Source organism: Taeniopygia guttata, chromosome 2, assembly GCF_048771995.1.
Source record: "Taeniopygia guttata chromosome 2, bTaeGut7.mat, whole genome shotgun sequence".
In the NCBI taxonomy this organism is placed as follows: Eukaryota; Metazoa; Chordata; class Aves; order Passeriformes; family Estrildidae; genus Taeniopygia; species Taeniopygia guttata.
The window spans coordinates 51,723,028-51,743,753 of record NC_133026.1 but is presented as its reverse complement, the minus strand read 5'-3'; the positions used below and the strand labels follow the sequence as shown (position 1 = coordinate 51,743,753).

At 41.4% G+C, this 20,726-nt stretch overlaps 1 protein-coding gene across 2 annotated transcripts in view; it reads right to left on the bottom strand.

The window, feature by feature from the left end:
- Positions 1-20,726, bottom strand: part of EGFR (epidermal growth factor receptor) — a 157,682-nt gene that overhangs the window by 7,899 nt on the left and 129,057 nt on the right. Inside the window, exons 16-27 of one of the 2 annotated variants that reach the window (XM_030265295.4) lie at positions 18,887-18,922; positions 17,415-17,556; positions 15,545-15,667; positions 14,226-14,324; positions 9,612-9,797; positions 6,216-6,371; positions 5,341-5,416; positions 3,996-4,142; positions 1,509-1,606; positions 796-963; positions 655-702; positions 448-550 (exon numbers count right to left, since the gene is read on the bottom strand). In XM_030265295.4, the coding sequence (XP_030121155.3) occupies positions 448-550; positions 655-702; positions 796-963; positions 1,509-1,606; positions 3,996-4,142; positions 5,341-5,416; positions 6,216-6,371; positions 9,612-9,797; positions 14,226-14,324; positions 15,545-15,667; positions 17,415-17,556; positions 18,887-18,922 (1,382 nt within the window). Of the gene's footprint in view, positions 1-447; positions 554-654; positions 703-795; positions 964-1,508; positions 1,607-3,995; positions 4,143-5,340; positions 5,417-6,215; positions 6,372-9,611; positions 9,798-14,225; positions 14,325-15,544; positions 15,668-17,414; positions 17,557-18,886; positions 18,923-20,726 lie in introns of both variants that reach the window. The other variant, XM_002196432.7, reaches the window with a different exon arrangement.

The window sequence follows — 20,726 nt, the reverse complement described above, 5'->3', positions numbered from 1 at the left end:
CCGGCTCTCTCTCTGGCTGCCTACAGTGTAAGTCCACGTGAAACCATGAACTGCTTTCTGTGGATTAAGTCCTGAAAGCGATGAAACAATCATAAATCTCTTTATATTGTTGAAATGGTAAAAAAAATGAACCCAAAGTTTTAGAGACTATTTCCCAAGCTTTAAACATATAACCACACACACAAACGCCCTGCCTAGATTGCACACATGGCTAACATAAGGAATCTGGCTCATGAGGGAACTGAAATGAGAAATAGTTAGAAGCAGACAGATAAAGGCTAGGAAAATGGTATGTGAACACTTTTCCACTCCCATTTACTGAGCCAAAAGGGTAGAAAGCATTTGAATGCTTGATTTCTACAGAAAAGGAAGGAAAATTATTATATTTGCAAGCAATGGGCTTGTGAATGAGTGGACATGGGATGGAAAAACAGGAGAGGTACTCACCTGGGGCTGGTAGGAAGCTGTCATCTAAGCTGTCCTCCAAGAAAGCGCCTGTTGGGTCCGAGCTATACCTCTGGACAAAGCTGTCTTCCCGCACAGGGTGCCCCTGCTAGGATGAAAGTAGAGGAAAAACAATATTAAAGGAACTGATATGTAGAAGCTGATCCACATAGGAGGAGTTGCTTCTTTATTAAAGGTCATTCTACTTACCCCGTTCCTGTCAATGCAGGTTGTAGCAGAGTTGTTGCTGGTAGCACTCTTAAAAGACAGAGAAAGAAAATACAGACATTATGAGAAGCAGTTCACTCTTAAAATTTCATGCCATGTTTCCACAGTGGAAAATTTTCATACCAATGAACTCAAGAGAGGAGTGCGAGACGTTGAAGGGCTGTTGAAAAAGCCCTGGTGTGGCACAAGGTACTCATCTGCATCCACTATATCCTCCATGTCCTCCTCCTCCATCAGAGTGCGATAAAACTTGGAGTCCGTAGGGCTGGGCAGGTGCATCCTATCATCTCCCTGTTGAAAAAGTCAGCATGAGACAAGACTTGCAGACTTTTTTCAAGGCCTCATTCTTCCCTTCTCTCTGAGACAAAGTAATTTAACAAGAGGCATAAGATGCAAAATTTTGATTCACAGATTCAGGGAATATTCTGAGTTGGAAGGGACGCTCAAGGCAAGTCTAATGCTTAAGTAAATGTCCCATTCAGAGATCTGTGTGTTTAACCCAATTTACCTAGAGTTTAGGGTAACTTAGGCCTGCAATCTTGGTCTATGCTGCTGTAAAATAACTGCACTTTGGAGAGGATCAAACTCTGCTCTCCTCTCATGGACCACTTCTGGTCCTAGACTGAGACCAGTCTAGGAGACCAGTACTAAGAAAACAGTGATCAGTCTTGGCATTTTGTTTGTGGCTCCAGCTGAACGAGTTAAAACCTGGAAAGCAACAATATATCTGGCTTTCAGTTATTCATATCATATGTTCTCATATGCATTACTAGTTACTTTTGTCCTCAGATGAAATTCCCATCAGAGGTCTTCCCACCACTGTGGTTAGTTAGTACCTGTATAACAAGATAGCGTGGAGGGTCACGGGCCATTTTTGAGAATTCAGCTATCAGCTCACGAAACTTGGGACGGCTGTCTGCATCGATCATCCAGCCTGCAGGAAAAGCAATGCACAAACAAAATTGTCTTGGTGGTCAAGCACAGAGATTAAAATAAAATATTACAGCAAAAAAGCATTGCCATGTGTGGAACAAAGAAAGGAGCTACCCCTAAGGGACCACTATAAAAAGTGAATTCACCAGCCACAGGTGTGAATTTCACCATTTAAAATGCAGATCTTGGCAGTTTTGGGAAGATGGAAATAAAATCCACACTGGAAAAGCTTCAGGCTGTCTGTCTCCTGTCCTGCTGGCCTATCTCTACGTGGGCAGGCAGGTCCCACCGGAGGGATAATCCCAATTAGTTTGCTTTGAAAAAAGCTCTTGAAGGAGAGGAAGCAAACTAACACCAGTGGGTGCCTACAGAGGTACCAGGATTTGACTGACAGTCACTAGATTGCTTCATGAAGTCCTGGGAAGCCTACTGCAGGAGCCTCCCTCTGTACCAGATGTCTTCTAAAATTCAAAACATCCTTACTGAAGACATATTGAAAGATTACTGCAACTAAGCTGTATTTAATTAGTAAACTGACTTCAACAAAAGTAAGTCCTTACAGCTTAGTTTGGGTGAATGCTATAAGAGATTTCAAATATAGATACTGGAGGTTTTACATGTGATATTAGTTAGGAAACCACATTTTCTGTAATCAGCTAACAGATGAGCTGATCTAGAGACTCATGTGTTTAAAATTAAAAATAATAAAGGTCAAGCTTAGTATATCTAGAGGAACTCAGAAGAAACAGCCTATCTATATTAATGGGAAAACAAAGTGGTAATGTGCCTTCTGAAACCTGCATTAGACAAAAAAATCCACATTAGACAAAATCTCATAATTTCCAGTGACTTTTTAACATGATAGAAATATCCTTCCCCACTAATTCAAAAATAAATGCTTCTTGCTAGTAGACAAAACGGAGTGTTTGGGAGTTCACTGTCCTTGCAGGAGTAGAATCTACTGTTTCTGACTTTATCTCTAAGCTGCCTGTATTTAAATGATAGGTTTTGGTTTTTTTTAAAATAGTAATTATTTTGCAATAACTTTGAACATTTCATATTTTACTTTTTGATTACAAAAGAGGTGACTGGGAATCCTGAATTTGTTTAGATAAAATGGCACAGCTTCAATAGGGTCTGCACTGTAACCTGCAAACATGAGGTGACCAGAGCAGCAAAAGATGTGCAACTGAATCCTGTGCCAGGAGGAAGGCTCAGCCCCTAGATCCTCATGCTCTTGCATTTACATTCAGTGTAAGGGCATGGAAAGGATGGGGACACTCCATTGGCTCTGTTTTACAAGCAACAGGTACCAGATTAGGTGCCTGGCAAAATGCCTCCTTTCTACATCTAGACTGACCCTAAGGAAAGATAGGGGCTGATGTGTCAGTAGGGTTCAGAATTGCTGAGGAGGAGTTTCTAGGACATTGCTTTGGGGTCTGGACACCTCCCAGGCTAGGTGCACACTTCTGGATGCAACTCCTGTTGCCCTGCTGAGTACAGGATCAGGCTCGCCTTGTGTGATGCGTGTCCCACCACAGCAATATGTGGGTGCTCTAGGATTCCCCAGAAGTGCTGCACTATGGAGTGTTCGTGGTAGTGTGGCTCCTGTTTCAGGAACAGGTACATGTTGCTCCAGTGAGAAGGTCTTAAATGCCACCTAGTGGGCTGCTTATCACATCCTCACAGCAGTGAGCAGGGATGTGGCAGTCATGGCCTAGAGATGTGCAGGAAGCCAGGTAGTAATCTCACATTTAGTACATGATATAGATGGAAAGGGGGTTTGAGGTTCAGAAGCCCTTTGACATGCCCTAAACCAGCTAAAAAGTGCTTCAGAAACCCTCTGCTCTTGAGCTACTATACTGCAACAGCTGCATGTCAAAAAGGAACCAGCCAAAAATGAGAAAAAATTTGAAAAGGAACTCTGAATCCTCATATGTAGCTAACATTTTGATTGTTCCTGCACTCACGACAGTCCTTTAGTAATAATCCACCTGTGTGCGTGCAGTGGGAGGCACATTACTGAACTGAGGGGGAGCTTGGAGGAGAAGGCAGTGTTGATTTTATTTCCAGACATACAAAAGCAGAGCATCAGGAAAAGTGGTTGGTGTCACGCTAATTTATAGTGCCTGACCATACCAGTTTAAAATAATTGACAATATCAGTCAGTGATGTGAATGGTGAAAAAAGCATTAGCTGGTTGAATGAGCGACTCACAAAGTCACATCCTGTGCTCCTAGGTGAAGCTCGAGATGTGGAAACACACATTGGTGTCACCACTCTTTTCACACAACCCTGTTTCTGCGCCATTACCAGGAACACAGCACAAAATGCAACTGAGTTACTTATTAAACTTAGATGAGCAGCCACAACCCCAGGTGTGAACTCACATTTGACCATGATCATGTACACGTCGATGGTACAGATGGGGGGCTGCGGCAAACGCTCGCCCTTCTCTAGGACAGAGGAGATCTCACTGGCAGGAATCCCTTCATACGGCTTGGAGCCAAATGTCATCAGCTCCCAAACTGTCACACCTGCAGGGTGGGAAGAGAAGATCATGAAAGAGACTGCCTGGAGCTGGACTTCTTGGCCTGGGTGTGGAGAGGTGGCGAGCAGAGAGGGGTCCCCTGGACACACTGTTTTGCCAGAACTCCAACTACAGAAACCATTTTCCGCCATGACTTTATGGAGAGATTAATATAACACTTTGAAATCATCCTGCTTCCATTTAAGGTTTTGTTTTCTTACCTTTTTTTTTTTTTTTTTTTTTTAAATCTCAGTTAATATATTAGTGTAGAACATTCTACAAACTTCCTGGCTGCACAGAAAGGAAATGCAGGTTACTGTCTCTCAACTCCAACACAGCAAGCCGTTTTAAAAATGGAAGTTCTCTTTTTGTTTGAAAACAATCTCTCTGGAGACGGGCAAAAGCAGTTTTTGAAAGACACGTAAACCAGCTGCCTAAGTGTCATTTGCTGACATACCATGGACTCTTGTGATGTAGCTGTTGTGATTGTCCAGTAGCTTAGGATACAAAACAAGATTTTGGATGCCAAGATACGTGAATGGATTAAGAAGACCAGAGGCTGTACTGTTTCAAAGAGGACATAGGATCTGACCATCTGCATTAAATATTTGCCAAGAATATAAGAGCCCATGGGGGGGAAATTTTGCAATAGGTTGCTTTGAAAAGTTTCCTTTCTGCTCCTGTCTTTCAAGCTAGCTTTATGAATGATACCAAATACAAAATAAATTCTCCAAGAAGGTTATCACACTGCTTCCCTTCTAGCATTGTTCTCTCAGTACTAGGACAGCATAAGCATTTTTGGCTTCAGCAGAGTTACACTGATTGACACCAATTGATAATCTGGCCAGTGATTTTAAGTCCTCCTAGTTATCCATTTCTATTGCCAACTCCATTATATTTCATGTGAAGCTGCTGAAGAAATACTTTAACAGAACTTCAGCAAATACACCAGAGTCTCCTACCTGTGGCCCCTTTCAGGGGAGGGCTCATTACCCAAAGCATATTCTCTAAAACATCTTTCACCCCATTCACATGCAGTTTCCTGGGGATTTTACCTTGCTAAATAGGTGATTTGGGCACTGTATTTATACAGTTGATCTCTTGTTCTTCTCACAGTACAAAGTAAAAAGGCCAGTATAGAGTCAACAGCAAATTGTGAAATTTTCCAACACATATGCCATAATTGTAACTGCTTTTAAACTCACCATAACTCCAGACATCACTTTGATGAGTGTAAATCCGATGTAAAATTGACTCCAACGCCATCCATTTGATAGGAACCTAGGAAAATTCACAAAGAATCCTTAAGAAGCTGACCCAAAATTTATCAGGGATATTTACCACCAGGTGGTGTGTAAATCAATAGTTTGGTTGCAGAAGGAAAAAAACCGAAAACAGCCAACAGAACTATCTGAATAGTAGAACAGGAAACTTTTGAGTTCCCCTTTATTATTTTCATATATTATGAAGAACCTAGAAACATATGGAATACTAGGTGTATCAGAAATATTTCTAACTAAACAGTTTTAAAATGTTTTTAACAGTCAAATAACTACTTTTTAGCCATCTATCAGAACAGGACACAAATCCAGTCTTAGGCTACATGCCTGATCTACACTCATATGGTTTCTATTTATGGCCTCTGCAATATTTGCAAGTAGCTTCTCTTTAATTTCTCAGCAGGACACATTCTCTCCATCAGCATGCAGTACAGCCCAAAAGCATGTTTAACCAAGTCTGACAGGTCTTTCTTCTGCTATAAATATACAACATTCCCTTTCTCTTTATAAACAGCACAGTCTTATTGGTGTTGGCTACACTGATGGATTTTCCCAGACATTCTGGGTGGGAATTTCAAAAGCATTTGCTGCTCTGCTACCTCTGCTCCCACTGCAGCCCCACTGGCCTGATGCTGCTTTGGCTGATTTCAGAGGACTTCCACAGGCTTCAAAGGCAGCATGCTGAGATGGCAGCTGAGAGCTTGGAAAAACACTCTCTTTTTCCCTCCCTTTGTTTGAGGCTTGTGTGCAAGCACAGACACTAGCAGATGCGCAGTAGTTCATTCCCCAGTGTGCTTTACCTTGCCTCCCTCAGCATGATATTCCTTCTCGTCTGCACCAAGCAGCTTTGCCAGCCCGAAGTCCGTGATTTTCACATGTTGAGGAGTCTTAACAAGGACATTCCTGGCAGCAAGGTCACGGTGTACCAGGCGTCGTTCCTCCAGATAGTTCATTCCCTGTAATGTAACACACTGCTGGTCAGGTCTTGTGCACTTGGAGCTCGGACAGACAAGTCACCAAATCTCACCTGCTTTGTGGTAACTACAGACACCACCGTAAACACGTGGTAAGTTATCCCACCTGCACTCTCCATCTACCTGATGTTTACTGCAGGGTGAGGATGAGTGTTACTATTGTAATATTATTGATTTTTACTATTACTCTCCAGGAGCCTTCTTATGGGTCCATGCACTGGTGGAGTGATGAAGGAAAAAGACACAGTAGTGGGTAGAGTAGATAGTAGCAGGGGATCTGGATCCTTCGGGACTTAGTTCAAGAAATACAAAATCAGGATGGAACTTACAAATAAAGGCACGAGGCCTTCTTTTGGCTGCACTTGTGCAAACCCAATGAGTTCAGGACAGCACAGTACAGAGTTTAACTATCCCCTACCATTACGTACACACTCCAACCCTACAAAGAGTATTTAGACAATTACTCAAAGTTGCTCAAACTGTGTTTTATTACAGGCAGCGTACTCTGCCTTCTCCCTGCTAACAATGAAGCAGTCCACTGCGAAGGTAAAAATGGGGGAAAACCAAAAGAATTAATTTTACGTCTGAACTCAGAGTTGCATCCATTTTCCAGTCCTCTTTGAAAAAGGCATGTTCTTTCAGTTTTACTGCCTCCCATGATTAGGCTGGATTTGCCATAGCATATATGTTTTTCTGGTACGACTACCTCTCAAGGAAGAATATAAGTAATTGTGCTGATTTGACTTCTAAAGCTAAATTTAACAGCTGTGTTTCTGACCACGGAGATTACTCCCCTTTCCCTCAACACCAGTCTTTTGTTATATAGAAACAAAAAGTTAATGATTTCCAGTTTCCTGCAGTATCTTTTCCAAAACCCACTATTATTCCCAGTCCATGCATTTCTGCTGCTGGTGGTGTATGCACTTGTATTTTTAGGAAGAGAATTGATAAAAAATTACTTTTAACTTATGAAGCACCAAAATGATCATGTTGATGTGATGGCAGAGGACTGGAGGGAATAATTGCCTTCTATCCTCCACCCGCTTCCTAAGCCCACTTCTAAGCTGGACCACCATCGAATCCTCCTTCCAAGTCCCTCAGCAGAACTTCACCCATGCACTGCTAATGTTGCCAAAACAAACCACCCAAACAACCTGGCGCAGTGCCACTACGAGCATGCACTGAATCCCACAAATAGATCTTTAGCAAGCAGAGCTCTTGGAACAAAAACTTCTAGGCTGCTGACAGAAACCAGACTATCTTAAAAAAAAAAAATTTCATAATCTAGCCCCAGTAGGACAAAAAAAGTCCTGCTAAAATGGACCTGCTGCAGAGGCTAATAAGACTCAGAGCTGCTGAAAATCAGAATATCAGTGTCACACTAAGCTGTTTAGGGCGCTGAAGGCTAAAGACTCATGCACATGCATAACCATACACTGAAAATGTTGAACTGCCAGTTTAGAAAGTTCAGCAAATCTTTAATTGTGTGCAGGCCTGGAGTTTAATCCATTTTTCATCACTAAGCATAAGACCTTTGTGTTCAAAGAGTTCCTTCACAATGTTTCTGCACATGGAGCGTTTATGCTGTCTTAACATCTTGCCTGGAAGAGAGGACTCCATACCTCAGGAAAAGATAATGTTTATAAAAGATGCAAAGAAAACCTATTTCAAAGCTGTGAAAACAGTAACAAAAATAAGCTTCCCAGGGAACTTGCCTTCTGCTGGTTAGTCACCAGACATGTATTTGTTTCAATTTTTTTCCACTCATAAGAAAATTTTTAAAGAGTCAGAGAATGTTCAAAAATCTGGCACAACTTTATCAGAATAGTAACACCAGACACATCAGTGGGAAAAAGCTGTACATAAGATTGATGAGTGCTTTGAGGAAACCTTCAGTGTGGAGCAGCACAAAGGAATAAGTTGAAGGTCAGGCATCACTGGTGAGGGTAGAAGTTGCTATGGGCAATTGTTGAACCGCCATGAAAAAATCAAAGGAAAGCAAACAATTGTGAATGGCAACCTTTCAGGCAAGCAATGCCCCAAGGACCCATTTGGGGATACATTTTGCCACCTTAAAAACTAACAAGGAGAAGAAGGAGGAGGAGGGAAATATAGCCTCCAGTTCATCCTCCAAAGAGACTGAAACCACGACAGAGAAGTAATTGATTTTAAACAAGAAAGCAAAAGAGTCACAAGAAAAAACAACTAACATCCCAGGTGGACACATAAATTAGATTTCACTTGTTATGGAGCACAATGTAAAAATAGTACACTGAGATGAAAAATGTGCTCTATAGACATTTAGTGGATACATTTCTGAGGTCCTCAGCATGTTTCCTGAAAGCAAACCACAGCTGGGCAAGCCTGGCATGTACACAAGGCCTCAAGGGACCGATAAGTTTTTAAGTATGTGGTTTTCCTGCAGACCGGCATTCCTGAAATAAAAAGCTTTAAAGCAACCATGCTGTGTGGACACTGCCATCTCATATGACGAATCTCCAACAAATTGCACTTATTTTTTTGCCGCTTTTGCATTGTTCTTCCTAGCTTGCAAATAGCTAACCACCATCCAAACACAGCATATTGCTGCTAAGGACTAGAGGCTGTATTGCAGTTCCTTTGCTGCTCTTTGGCAAACAGTACCAGGTGTGATAATGAGTTTTTTATGGCCACTGCAGTTAGATTACAGATCCCAGCTCAGCACCTATGAATTACAGAATAGCTCTGGGGTACCTGAATGCCTTTTGGTGAAAGCCAGCCTGAGCAAGGATGGAGCTGATATTCAGTAATCAACAGCTCTGACTACTGGCCTTGGAGATTTCAGCATGAAACTCTCCAAGGCACACAAGAAGATGTATTCAACATCACTGTCCTGTGACATAGCCCAAAGAAATCCACTGATGGAAGCAGCATTGTGCTATGGAAATTGACAAATTCTTCTATTGCCTTCCCTACTGCCTGTGCTGCATCACATTTGCATTGCATTATCCTTTCAATACCAGGTGCTTGGTTTGGACATAAAAGCCTTGGTTTTTTAAGCTGCCTAGAAGCATTTTGAAGAATAGTTAATGTTTGCTTATCAGCATGAAAACAGAAAATTGTTCAAGAAAAAGTAACTGCTACTGCCTAGGATCCAGGTGGTGAAACAAATATTTGCAGACAGGTAGTTACATGCTGTCAGATTTCTGAGTTTTAAATGATCTGGAGTTTTGGTCTGCTCACCTTTGCAATCTGCACACACCAGTTGAGGAGGTACTGAGAGCCGATGTTGTCCTTGTGCTCTCGGATGTAATCCAGGAGGCAGCCAAAAGGCATCAGCTGTGTGATGAGCTGAACAGTTGAAGTGAGGCAGATTCCCAACAAGCGACACACATGAGGATTGTCAACACTAGCCATCACATAAGCTTCCTGAGAAGAAAAGCAAAAAAAGAAATGTGAAACACTCCTTTTGGCATGACACAAATATTTGGAAGCAGTTTAAACTAAGTTGGTCATCCAAGAAGTTGCTAAAATACTATATGCAAACACCCCCTGTCTCATATTACATACAAAATACAAATATTTCCCACTCTGTGGATTGACTATTATCCATTCAGTGGAATGTCCAGATTTTGAACATCAAATCAGCACTGAGATGCCACAGAAAAGCCAGTCTCACTACCGTACACCAAGCAAACATTGGACCCCATGTTTGGGAGAATAAATTGGACACAATCCTGGGAGAATAAAACTTACAGACCAAGGAGGAATTAATACATTGAACATCAACTGGAAGCTGATGGGATGTCATAATTTTGAGCACCTAATTGCAAGGGCAACACATTTTATGAACATGTGTCATATGGCTTTTTTCCCCACAGATGTTTTAATGAAAATTACTGGAAATCAGTATTTTTGAGAATTCTGCTCCCCTGTCAAGGTTGGTACTAACCCAGAAAGTCAAAGCTGTTATCTAGAATGTGACTGAAAGTCTCATTCTTTAAGAGACCATGTTCCTCTTGACCATGTTGTTCTTCATTCAATGTCAAACCAAATAGATTAATGATCAGATCACCGCTTTAGAAGCCTGAATGCTTGTTTTTAAGTAATAACGGTGAAAATACTGCCCTCAGTTGGGAAAGCTGTTTAAGACTCATATAGCAATGTAAATTATACTAGGAAGGTACTTGGAATGTGGGAACCCAAGCATCACAGACCTTTTAGTCAACTGGAATTTTGGGGTTTAGTTTCATAAATATGTGAAAAACTATTTTTTTCAAATACGAGTACACCCTGTGTAACTTTAGGTACCTATCTACAACACCTAAGATACCTCCTCTTCTTTTGTTCTTCTGTGGGAAGGGAAAGACCCCCTCAGAGGCTGGTTCAAATTCATTATTTAATATGGCCATGGGGTAAAAATTCCTGATCTCATGGTTTTGTGTGCAAGAACTACTTATAGATTGAAATTTGAGATCTGTATTTATACTCAAATCCATGGCCAAGTACCAGCTCAAAGAATGGATTCCAGGGGAAAAAAATTAGAGCTGCAGTTGCTTGGTTTCTTTAATTAACTTTTTGTCTGATTTTCAGTATGTCACTTTTAGATATTTTAAAAGTTATTTGATTGAAAAGCAACACAAGGGGAAATGAATGGGGATTTTTCCATTCAGTGAGCAGGTCAGCATCTTGATTTAGCATCTGGAGTAACACCTAACTAATCACCTCTTGGCAATTCAGGCTAGCAGTCCCCCAAAGTCTAAAATCATACTGAAGACACGGATAGCACAAGGGAAAGAGTAAATCTGCTCTTTCTAAAAGCTTAAGGAAATAGCACTTTACTCATCATCTAGCAAACATTCCACAGGTGTCACATAGCTCCACAGCTGGTAAGAACTATTATTAAGCAAAGTTATTAAGGCAATGACGTTCAAGAAATAAGCAACCCCACTTCTTAAGCAATACTTTCTGGCCTCTGTGTTGTTGTTTAATGGGCCAGCCTAAGCAAAACATGATGTAATGCTGCCTCTTTTGAGGTACCAGTTCTGCATTTTGTATCCTTGTCTTGGAGCCCTCAGAATGAAAATGGCCTCCAGGCAGACAGGTTAAAAATAGGATCTCCACCAGAATTAGTAAGAGCTCGTCAACCTACTGCATGATGTGGGCACACCATTGAAAAACAGCCCTCTGCCATGGATAGAACTGCTTGTGTGGGATAGCTCAAGGAAAGACAAAGCAGGAACACAATCTGCTATTCAGTTTGTATATATTTGTGGCATCATTTGTTAGAGATTCTTGGAAATTTGTTTTCCAATACTCAGACATAAGCAGAGACCAAAACAACTTCATTTCCCTGTGCTTCCAAACTGAGCCATTGTAATGATGAAGGATGCCTTGCTTCCTGCTGGGATTCAGTTCTGTATTGTATTCATTTTGGCAGGGCAGGGTGGGGGGAAGACTGCAGAGTAGGAGCTGCTCTCACTGTTCATCTGCCACGCAGCCCACGCGGGGCTGACCGGGGGCTGAGCACCGGGATGCTGCAGGAGCATGGTGGGCGTTTGGGCCACACAGCCTTCAGAGAGAATCCAAGTGTTGACACTGCCTCTTCCATTTGATACTGCAAGGGAAAATAGGCCACTGCCTTCTCCTTGCAGAAAGCAGAACAGAGCTATTGTGTGGTTGTGAGTCCCTCTAAGTAGCCCAAGACATTAAAGTGGGTCTTTGTTTCAACTGTTTATCTTGGAAATCTCTTTGGGTGCGCTCTGACCTGCTCCAAGTATGCTTGGTATTTAACAACAACCTTCTGAATTAACCCTACCCTAATAGTCAGCCAGAGCTTGCCTGGATTTTAAGAGCTAAAGCTGCTGTGCTTGTTTTATACCTAGTGTGATTCTGTAAGACAAATCATCTTTAATTAAACATCATTATCTTTGAGGTTCCAGTGACCTTGGAAAATTGGTTGTGTAGCAAAAATCTGTTTTGAAAAGTGCTTTTGGAGTCATCCCTCTGGCTTCTTTCACTAGTTTTGTATTTTTTGAAATTTAGTTCTGAAATACAGAGTTCCACCAACCAAATTATCTAAAAATTAACAGGATTGGAAAAGCAAGAGGTTTTTGTTAAGCATCCTAATTCAAAGGAAAAGATAATGTGGGGATTTGATACAGAAATTTCTTTTAGAAGAGAATGCACTTTGATACCACTGAAGAACACACAGTCCCTGAATCTACTGTCCTGTCCAGTGATCTTGATCTGCTGAAGGAAGGATGAAGTACTGTAGGTTTGTTGACTAACCCTTCCTCCAGGATACATGCCTTCAGGAATTTAATGCAGTTAAGTCCAAAGCATCCTTTGTGAACACCGTGTTATGCTCCTTAGCACTGTGAAGAGCAAACTGTGGGGCAGAGCTGAGGGCAGGCAGCTGAGCAGCATCTCTGTTAGCTCCTCAATGCAGGGAATGCCAGTGAAGGGAAGGATCACAGGTAGGTGAGGGGCAGGAATGCAGGTCACATAGGTAGGGACCTGGGGAAGGGCTGAGACTTGTCTGTAGTCTAACTAAACTAAAACTAAAATGGATGTTGCTTCCTGTACAGATTTGGAGATGGCCCACCAATTCTTCTGCACTGCTGCAATATGCCTATCAAATCATATGGTGCATAACACACAACCTGTTGAAGCAGAGCAATGTATTGGAATAACACTGTTTATTCAGGGTGACTTGAAAAATCCAGTGAGCTTTATTATCGTCTGTAGCACAAGTGTGGTTTGTTCACAGACATTTATCCTGAGACTTCTCACTACAAGGACGGGCTTTTTGTTAAGATCCTCAACCATCTGAGATTAACCTTCCTACCTGAGGTGTCATTTGCTGGCCAAAACTGGACTTAAAAAACCCTTATAAATTCAGTCCCTACCAAAATAGAAAAAGAGTTCCACAATTTTCTCCATGGCTGAAGGGGGAATCAAGCACTTGTGTGCTTGATTAACAACAGCATCAATTTCAGACAATCAGGTCAATTTGGGACATAACAGGGACAGGACAGAAAGACAAACAGACATACTCTTCATACTCTGAACCACAGCATGGGAGATCTGACGTTACACTGAATTTCTGAGTGAACTTCTCCTCACTCAGCAGTCTCCCTTCCTTGTACAAAAATTTTTATATCCTTGGTGCTGTATGTTCCATGGCTTTGGATCTAGTTAAGATTTTCATAAACTCCAGGTTCAGAAAACTTTGTATTTAGGACTTTGGCTCACTCATTGTAAACTCAACCATTTATGAACTCCTAAATCAGTGTCCCATAGCCTTTTCTCCTGTTTTCTGAAGCTATATATCCAAACAATAAAATAAAAATCCCAAGCTTCTTTCATAAGGTGAGATAATTTCTTGCATTCTATGGCAGAGAAATCAGACAGCTGGAATTTTTAAATTTTATTTTGGATTTATAGTTAATTTAATTCTATTTAATCAAGCAACTAGTTTATGACAATCCACTAGATTCATAAATCATTAGGTCTGCTGTTATTTGGCTTAGCTGTACCACCATAATGACAATGAAAGCTACATCTTAAGGCCTGAAATATCAGATTAAAAAAAAAAAAAGAAGAATTAGTTGTAAATGTACGGTCCTAACTACTCCTTAGGTACTACCCCACGAGTATAAAATCTGTATTTCAATTGAGTTCATGAGGGACCTAAAGCACTTCACAGACTGCAAAGTGCAGAACTTCTAGATGGAAATTGAGTTTAGGATGCAAAATATTTCTTCCCACACAAATTCCTGAAACCCCTCTAGTTGGTAGAGAAGAAAATCCACAGACCACTGACAACTTGAGAAAATAAACATGAAAACTCACATCAAGTATTTCCTTGTTGGCTTTTGGTGATGTAGCCTCTCTCAACTCTTTAATAGCAACAGGAATTTTAACCTTTTCTCCTTCCGGGATCCAAAGTCCCTACCAAAAAGAAGTACAAAGGGTTATTCAGTCTCATACCTAACAGGTTAATTCTTACAGTTACATATATATTTTACATCTTCTGAGTAGACTTAAATATTCTGAGCAATGGAAAGACATGACAGACAATAAAAATATGCAACAAATGTGTCTTGTGGGTATTACCAAATTCCTGTTAATGGGGTGGTACTTATTTTTCAGTCATCTCTACCATACTTTCTTGAAAAAACATGTTCATTACTATGCCTGTGTAAATAGCCCAAGAGATGCATAACGAGCAATTTTTTGTGGATGGAAATCTAACTAATTAGAGCATCACAGCAACTGCGGGTGCAAAACCTTGCCACTTCCAATTTATAAGTCATGGGGTGAAAATAATTTGCATTTTCTCATTAAAACCAGATGGCACCTATACTGTATAAATAATCCAGTCACACACATGCAGTGGTAGGGAAGTCTATGCCGCACTGGTGCAGTGCTCTATATCTAAAGTGTCAGGAGGCCATTTAGGCAGGTCAGTAGTGTGGCACTGTGAGGATATGCTGCTGAAATCCCCAGCAGTGCAGGTGCATATCTTGTTGTGCCCCTGAAGTTCCTAATAATAGCTGGAAGCCTGATTCAGAATATAGAGCTTTATAAAGAAATACAGGAATCTACAGTTAATGGAAAAGCCTGAAACACATATCCTGAATAAAATGAGGAGCACAGAAAAGTGTAACTTGATGAAGCAGCACAGAGGATAAACAAATACCAAGAGAAAAATAACTTGTGAACCTACATAACTGAAGGTGTGCACTTTCACACATCTGAATCAGTTCTAATGAAAGAATGATTGAAAATTATCAAAATAAGATCCTAGATGACACAGAAAAATGGCTTTGCACTGAATTAACCAGAGTGCATTTATTTTTCTTCTTAATGTTTACAATGGGGTGTATTTGACTGTGGTAGTTTTGAAGTCAAGATCTTTGTTCTCCAGGTTCAGCAAAGTATGACTTTAGCAACATTTTATGTAAACCTTCTCCTGTTAGCCAATTTCTAACAAAACTAATGACAATTGAGTAATCTCTCTACCCTTTAATGGATAGATACATGCTATAAAATCTAGTTTAAAAAAAAAAATCCACACAATGATCGAAGTTCCAAGTTCTTGCTTTGTTTGGGTGGTTTCTGCTGGAGGGAGCAAGAAGAAAAGGGGAATAGAAAAACTATGACCTTACCTTATAAACAGTGCCAAAAGCTCCAGAGCCTAAAACTTTGACCTTCTTAAATTCTGTTTCCTTTAAAATTCTCAGATGAGCCTGGTTTGGTGCCTCCCCACTGGGTGTCAGTGGTTCAACAAGCTGGTGCAGAGAGAAGATGATGTTAGATGGTTACACGGTCTAGAATGCTGAACACTTTGGGGAAGCAAATAAATCCTTCCTTTAAAATAATCAGCATTTGATTCCGTGTGGAGTTTTCAGGAGGATAGCTCTGCTCTGACTTGTGGGAATAAATACCTGCTCCAATAATACCTGCACCTGTATTTTTAGGTCCCTCATCCACTAATCTGTTCAAAGTGGTGCTCTCTGCTCCAAAAATCAAGCACAGAGTGGCAACTGCCATTTTGAAGGAGAATGAAAGAATAGCTCTTCTCAAATGGAGGCTATGACTTCAAAGCCTTGAAACACATGGCATGAAAAATAATATAATTACCACAGATGCTAAAGGAGATTATTTTTGTTTTGAACTTGTGAATAAATTATTAAAATGTTTAAAATAATGGGCAAGAATCACCTGCAACCTTTCATGTCTGCTCTTGTTTAACAGGACAAAATTCCCATGGTACCAGTTGTTCCCCCAGATCATGTGTTATACAAGTAGCAATTGAAACTCTGAAAGTGAGTCTTTCCTCAAACAAAAAAGGATGTTGAATTGCCTATTGATTTTTTCAAAATATTATCTCGGCCTTATTGCAAGCAGTAGTAATTCCCTCCAAATATATTTAATACTTTTATGATGCATAAGTCAGCTTTTTCCTTAGTGTTTTTCCTTTTGCTTTTTCTTCAAATATAACCATATTTAGCTAGATTCAATCTGATTTTAGAGGACCAGCAGCTTCTCTGTTGTGATGAAATATCCTCATTTTGAGGAGTCCAGAGGGTACGATATGAGCTGAGCACACACTGAACTCTACTATCACAACTGCAGAATACGGCAGTATGTAAAATATAGTTTCATAGTGCAATGAAAAACAAGCCAGCTTGTCTTTTACTTTCTTTTTTTTTTTTAAGAATATTAGCAACTGACTTTGCAAAGCTGGCAAGTAGAGAAAGAAGATGCAATTGGGATTTTAGCAGAATGTTAAAAACATTGGGCTAATTTACTAGAACCAGACTAGAAAGAGAAGGGGCTAACCACACAGGAGCAGCTTCCACCCAGGATTAGGAATTTTACTGTGTATGAGGTATCCAGAGGGTGATGCTGTAATGCCCACAAAGCCATGCAAAGAACAAAAAAGCAGTGCAGAAACCTTGTTCATAACCAACAGGGTGAACCATTCACTTTGAAGGCTTTGTGGGCTTTTTGTGCTCAAAACAAACCAAAGACAAGACACAAATACTTCCTCAATTCCTTTCCCTCCTCTCCTGTTTTTCCACAGGATCAGGCATGCACCTGATCAAGGGGGTAAAATTTTCAAAAGCATGCCAAGCTGCCACAGGAGCCTCAAGGCTTGTCTGGAGGGACACACGATTTGGGGCTGAAGGTCTACACAGGAAGGTAGTAAGGACCAGCAAACACATTGCACCTCAACCTGAAGGTGTCGTTTTTTCTGAGTAGACAATCTCAATGGCTTTCCTTGGGATTGAGACATCCAGATCCCTTAAATATTTTGTAAATTACGTGCAGAGAGATCAGATTTGAGATTGAGCAGGTGTTAGGTGCATGCCGCTGCTTTCCTGAGTAGCATGGCAACCGCCTGGTTTCTCATCCCGAGGGATTGCTGAGTTACAAGGATGCAGGACACAGATGCAGGGTGCTCTAACCCTCTGGCACAAGGAGGAGGACACGCAGTGGCCCAGCCGAAGCCGGGGTGCAGGCAGTGCTCACCTCCCTCTCCTGCAGCAGCCGGCGCAGGGTGCGCTTCCTGACGATGTGGCGTCGCCGCAGGTACAGGCCGATGCCCAGCCCCACCACCACCAGGCACAGGAGCCCTCCGACAACACCGGCTGCGATAGAGGGGATCTTGGAGCTGCAGCACAGGAAAGGGTGCAGAAAGAGGAGAAGGTTCTTAGGTGTTAGATTTTAAAGAAGCCCTACAGATGTTGCAGGAAGACTTATGTTTTGATCAAACACAGACTCTGGACACCCACATAAGCCTATCTGACATGTCAGATTTCTTGGGCACCTGTATTTTTAAAGTCCCTCATCCAGTAATCTGTTCAAAGTGGTGCTTAATTACCATCTGGGCATGAACTACAAGTCTTCATTCTTCCCCCAAAGTCACAATGGGAACTGATCCTCATAGCTTAAGTGAGGGATTTCTCCTCCCTCCAACAAACCCACCAAGCGTGTGAGCATCAGATCTGTGATGCCTAGGTGTGCCAGCTCACGTGCGATCAGAGACACGAAGCATGTGGAGAGAGGGCCTCTCAGAAAGGCACAGACAATTGTGATATCAGCAATGCAGCTGAATATGTACAGTGGGAATGTACATTATTGGGGGGAGCATGCTCTAAGTGAATGTCAGATCATCTGTCTTCCTTACAAGTACAAATGTCTGAAACCAGGCATTGTGTCCCATTCCCACTGTACACACAGATTGCTGCCTCTTTATTAGTGCCTGGGTAATTGCAAATTTAAGTTGAGAAGAAAAACCTGTTTTCCAAGGTTGTTTTTTGGTCCTCACTTAGAGATTCTTCCCAGCATTTTTTTAAGTTGCCCCAGGGATTACTATTAAATGCAGTTACTTTTTAACAATACTTATAGACTGAATTTATCTTGCCATAGCATGACTTTGTGGCCAGAAACTAAATCCCTCTGTCTCAGTCAGAGAAGACTGTTTGTTTGTTGCGTGACCTCGAGCACATCATGAAGCTAAACAGTGTGACATAAGATCTAGTCTGAATGTGACAAATGAGAATCCATCTGGGCACACAGTATTTGGAGATGTACAGATCACAGGGCTGGAAAAGACCCTTTGCATCTCTGAGTCTCCTGTAACACAATTAACTATATCAGTCTTAAACATATTTCTCTCTGCCCTTAATCCTTTCTTTTTCCATCCCCTCCTTTTATTCTTCAGTAACAGATCCCTGGTATCACCTTGACAAAAATTATAGGCAGAGCACCATTTTGAAGAATTGTGCCAGTAGCAATATTTTTCAGTTCTTTCAACCATTTTTATAGCTCTGAGCCTGCTCTAATCTGTCACTTCCCCGTAAGCACCTTGACTGCAAGACTCTAGTCCCAGCCTTGCAGTGTTCAGTGTAGAAATGTAAACAGACACTCACACACACACACACACACACACACACATTCTTTCCAGCTCTCCCATTAATTGTAGCAGATGAAATACTCACCCATTTGGACAGCCTTCAAGACCTGGCCCTTTGCACCTGTAAAAACAAATGAATGTTACAAACATAGTAGCTCTGGCCTACATACTTCTGTAATTCCAACTAAGAAGAGTGCTACTGATTTGAAAGTTTCAGAGCAGTCCAAGTGTTAAATGGGAATTTATAATACTCATACACTCCATTAAATATCAGTCAACAACCTTGCTCCAAAATCTTTTATCTAGAGAAGTAGCTACACTGCATATTTAGTTTAAAGAATGTTTTAAAAGAATTTTTTAGCATGTGGTAGAAGTGGGGGAGGACACAGATACACAACATTCATGGATTCCCTATCTCTGTGCAGAGCCCAGGGCTGACTGTGGAGGAGGACAGAAGTAGCCTCCTCCTCCAATACAGACAGAATACATGTGGAAACGTGTCATTGCAGACCCTCCTGCATAATCCTTGCTTCATGATAAGGTAAAGATTTCAATTTTCAGACTTTCTATTTCAACGAAAAGCTTGGGTAGCAGATACATGGACTTCCATCAAAAAATGGGACTTGACAGCACTCTCTCAGGTTACAGTTTGCTGGCACGTGTCCATGCATTTTCTCTAGAATCCAAAGTCTTATGTTACTGGTAATGTAAACAGGTACAATCGTTATCCAGAGAGCCAGGGACTACTAGCAAGTCATTCACCCTCCATTTGAGTTTAAAATGCTAAAATTTTGGCAGCGCAGTGCAAAAAAAACCCACAGATGAAAACACAGTGACTGCGTTCACTTGATGGTCTAATGAGTGTGAGAGGCACAGCATTTCCAAGTGCTGCTGGACTATAAGATGTATGCTCTTCATGGGAATTGTGGTCTTTATGGTGTCTACTGAGGAAGGAGAGCATGACTGAGAGGGTGACATCACCTCTAGAAAACAGCACAGGAAAGGAGTAAAGTCCAGTTTGTGGTATCCGCTCCCTGTGCTGACTTAAAGAAACTGGCTCATCTAAAAACAATTCCAGAGGAGGTCAAGTAGGGGGTAAGGAGTGAGCCCATGCCAGGAAAACTGCTCTGGAATCCCTCTCACTGACAGAAAGAACCAAAAAAAATTCAAAATGCCAGGTAGAGTTGCAGATCTTCTCTTGTAATTTGGACTGGGTCTGGGGAAGGAAGAGGTGAAGCAACTACTCATTTTATTGGGTTTTAGTTAGTTTGTTTGTTTTCATTACTCGGATCTTCCGCTGTGTATTTGTCCTGTTTATGGGCCAACACAGTGCTCCAAGACCCAGCATCTGGAAGGTCTTCTAAGTTCACTGGGCTCCCATACAAGAATGTGCATCCTAGGGTCCTGGACATGCTGGAAGTGCTGTGCATACCAATTCCTGAAAGCCTTGTTAGCTTTCCTACCAGCATACAGTTTGTTTTGTTTGCTCAGTTGTGTAACTAAGCACAGAGAGGCTGCACGTGCAAAACAGAGCCACCAGCTTCCTTATCACCAGGGGAGGCAGATCTTGCCTTGGGCTTCTCTCTTCAGGTGCTCAGTGGAAAACTGACCTAGGACTCCAGACGTCATCCAGTCATGGTCTATCTCCCAGATATTAATTTCTAATGCAACAAAACGTGCAGCTGCTTTTGATAAGAATGTGAAATTAGAAAGACCTGACCTAATTTCACAATATGACTATTGTCCCTCAAAGTATCTCTTCCTCAAAATTCTGGTTTGTCATGCCACTTTAAGATGGCAAGCTCTCTTTGTGATTCCTAACAGCAAACAAAACTGGCTGAGGGGATTGTAGCTAGAGTCTGAGGAATGACTGATGAGTTCTTCTCTTACACATCAAAGTAAAGGCAGGAGAACTGTAGATTTGT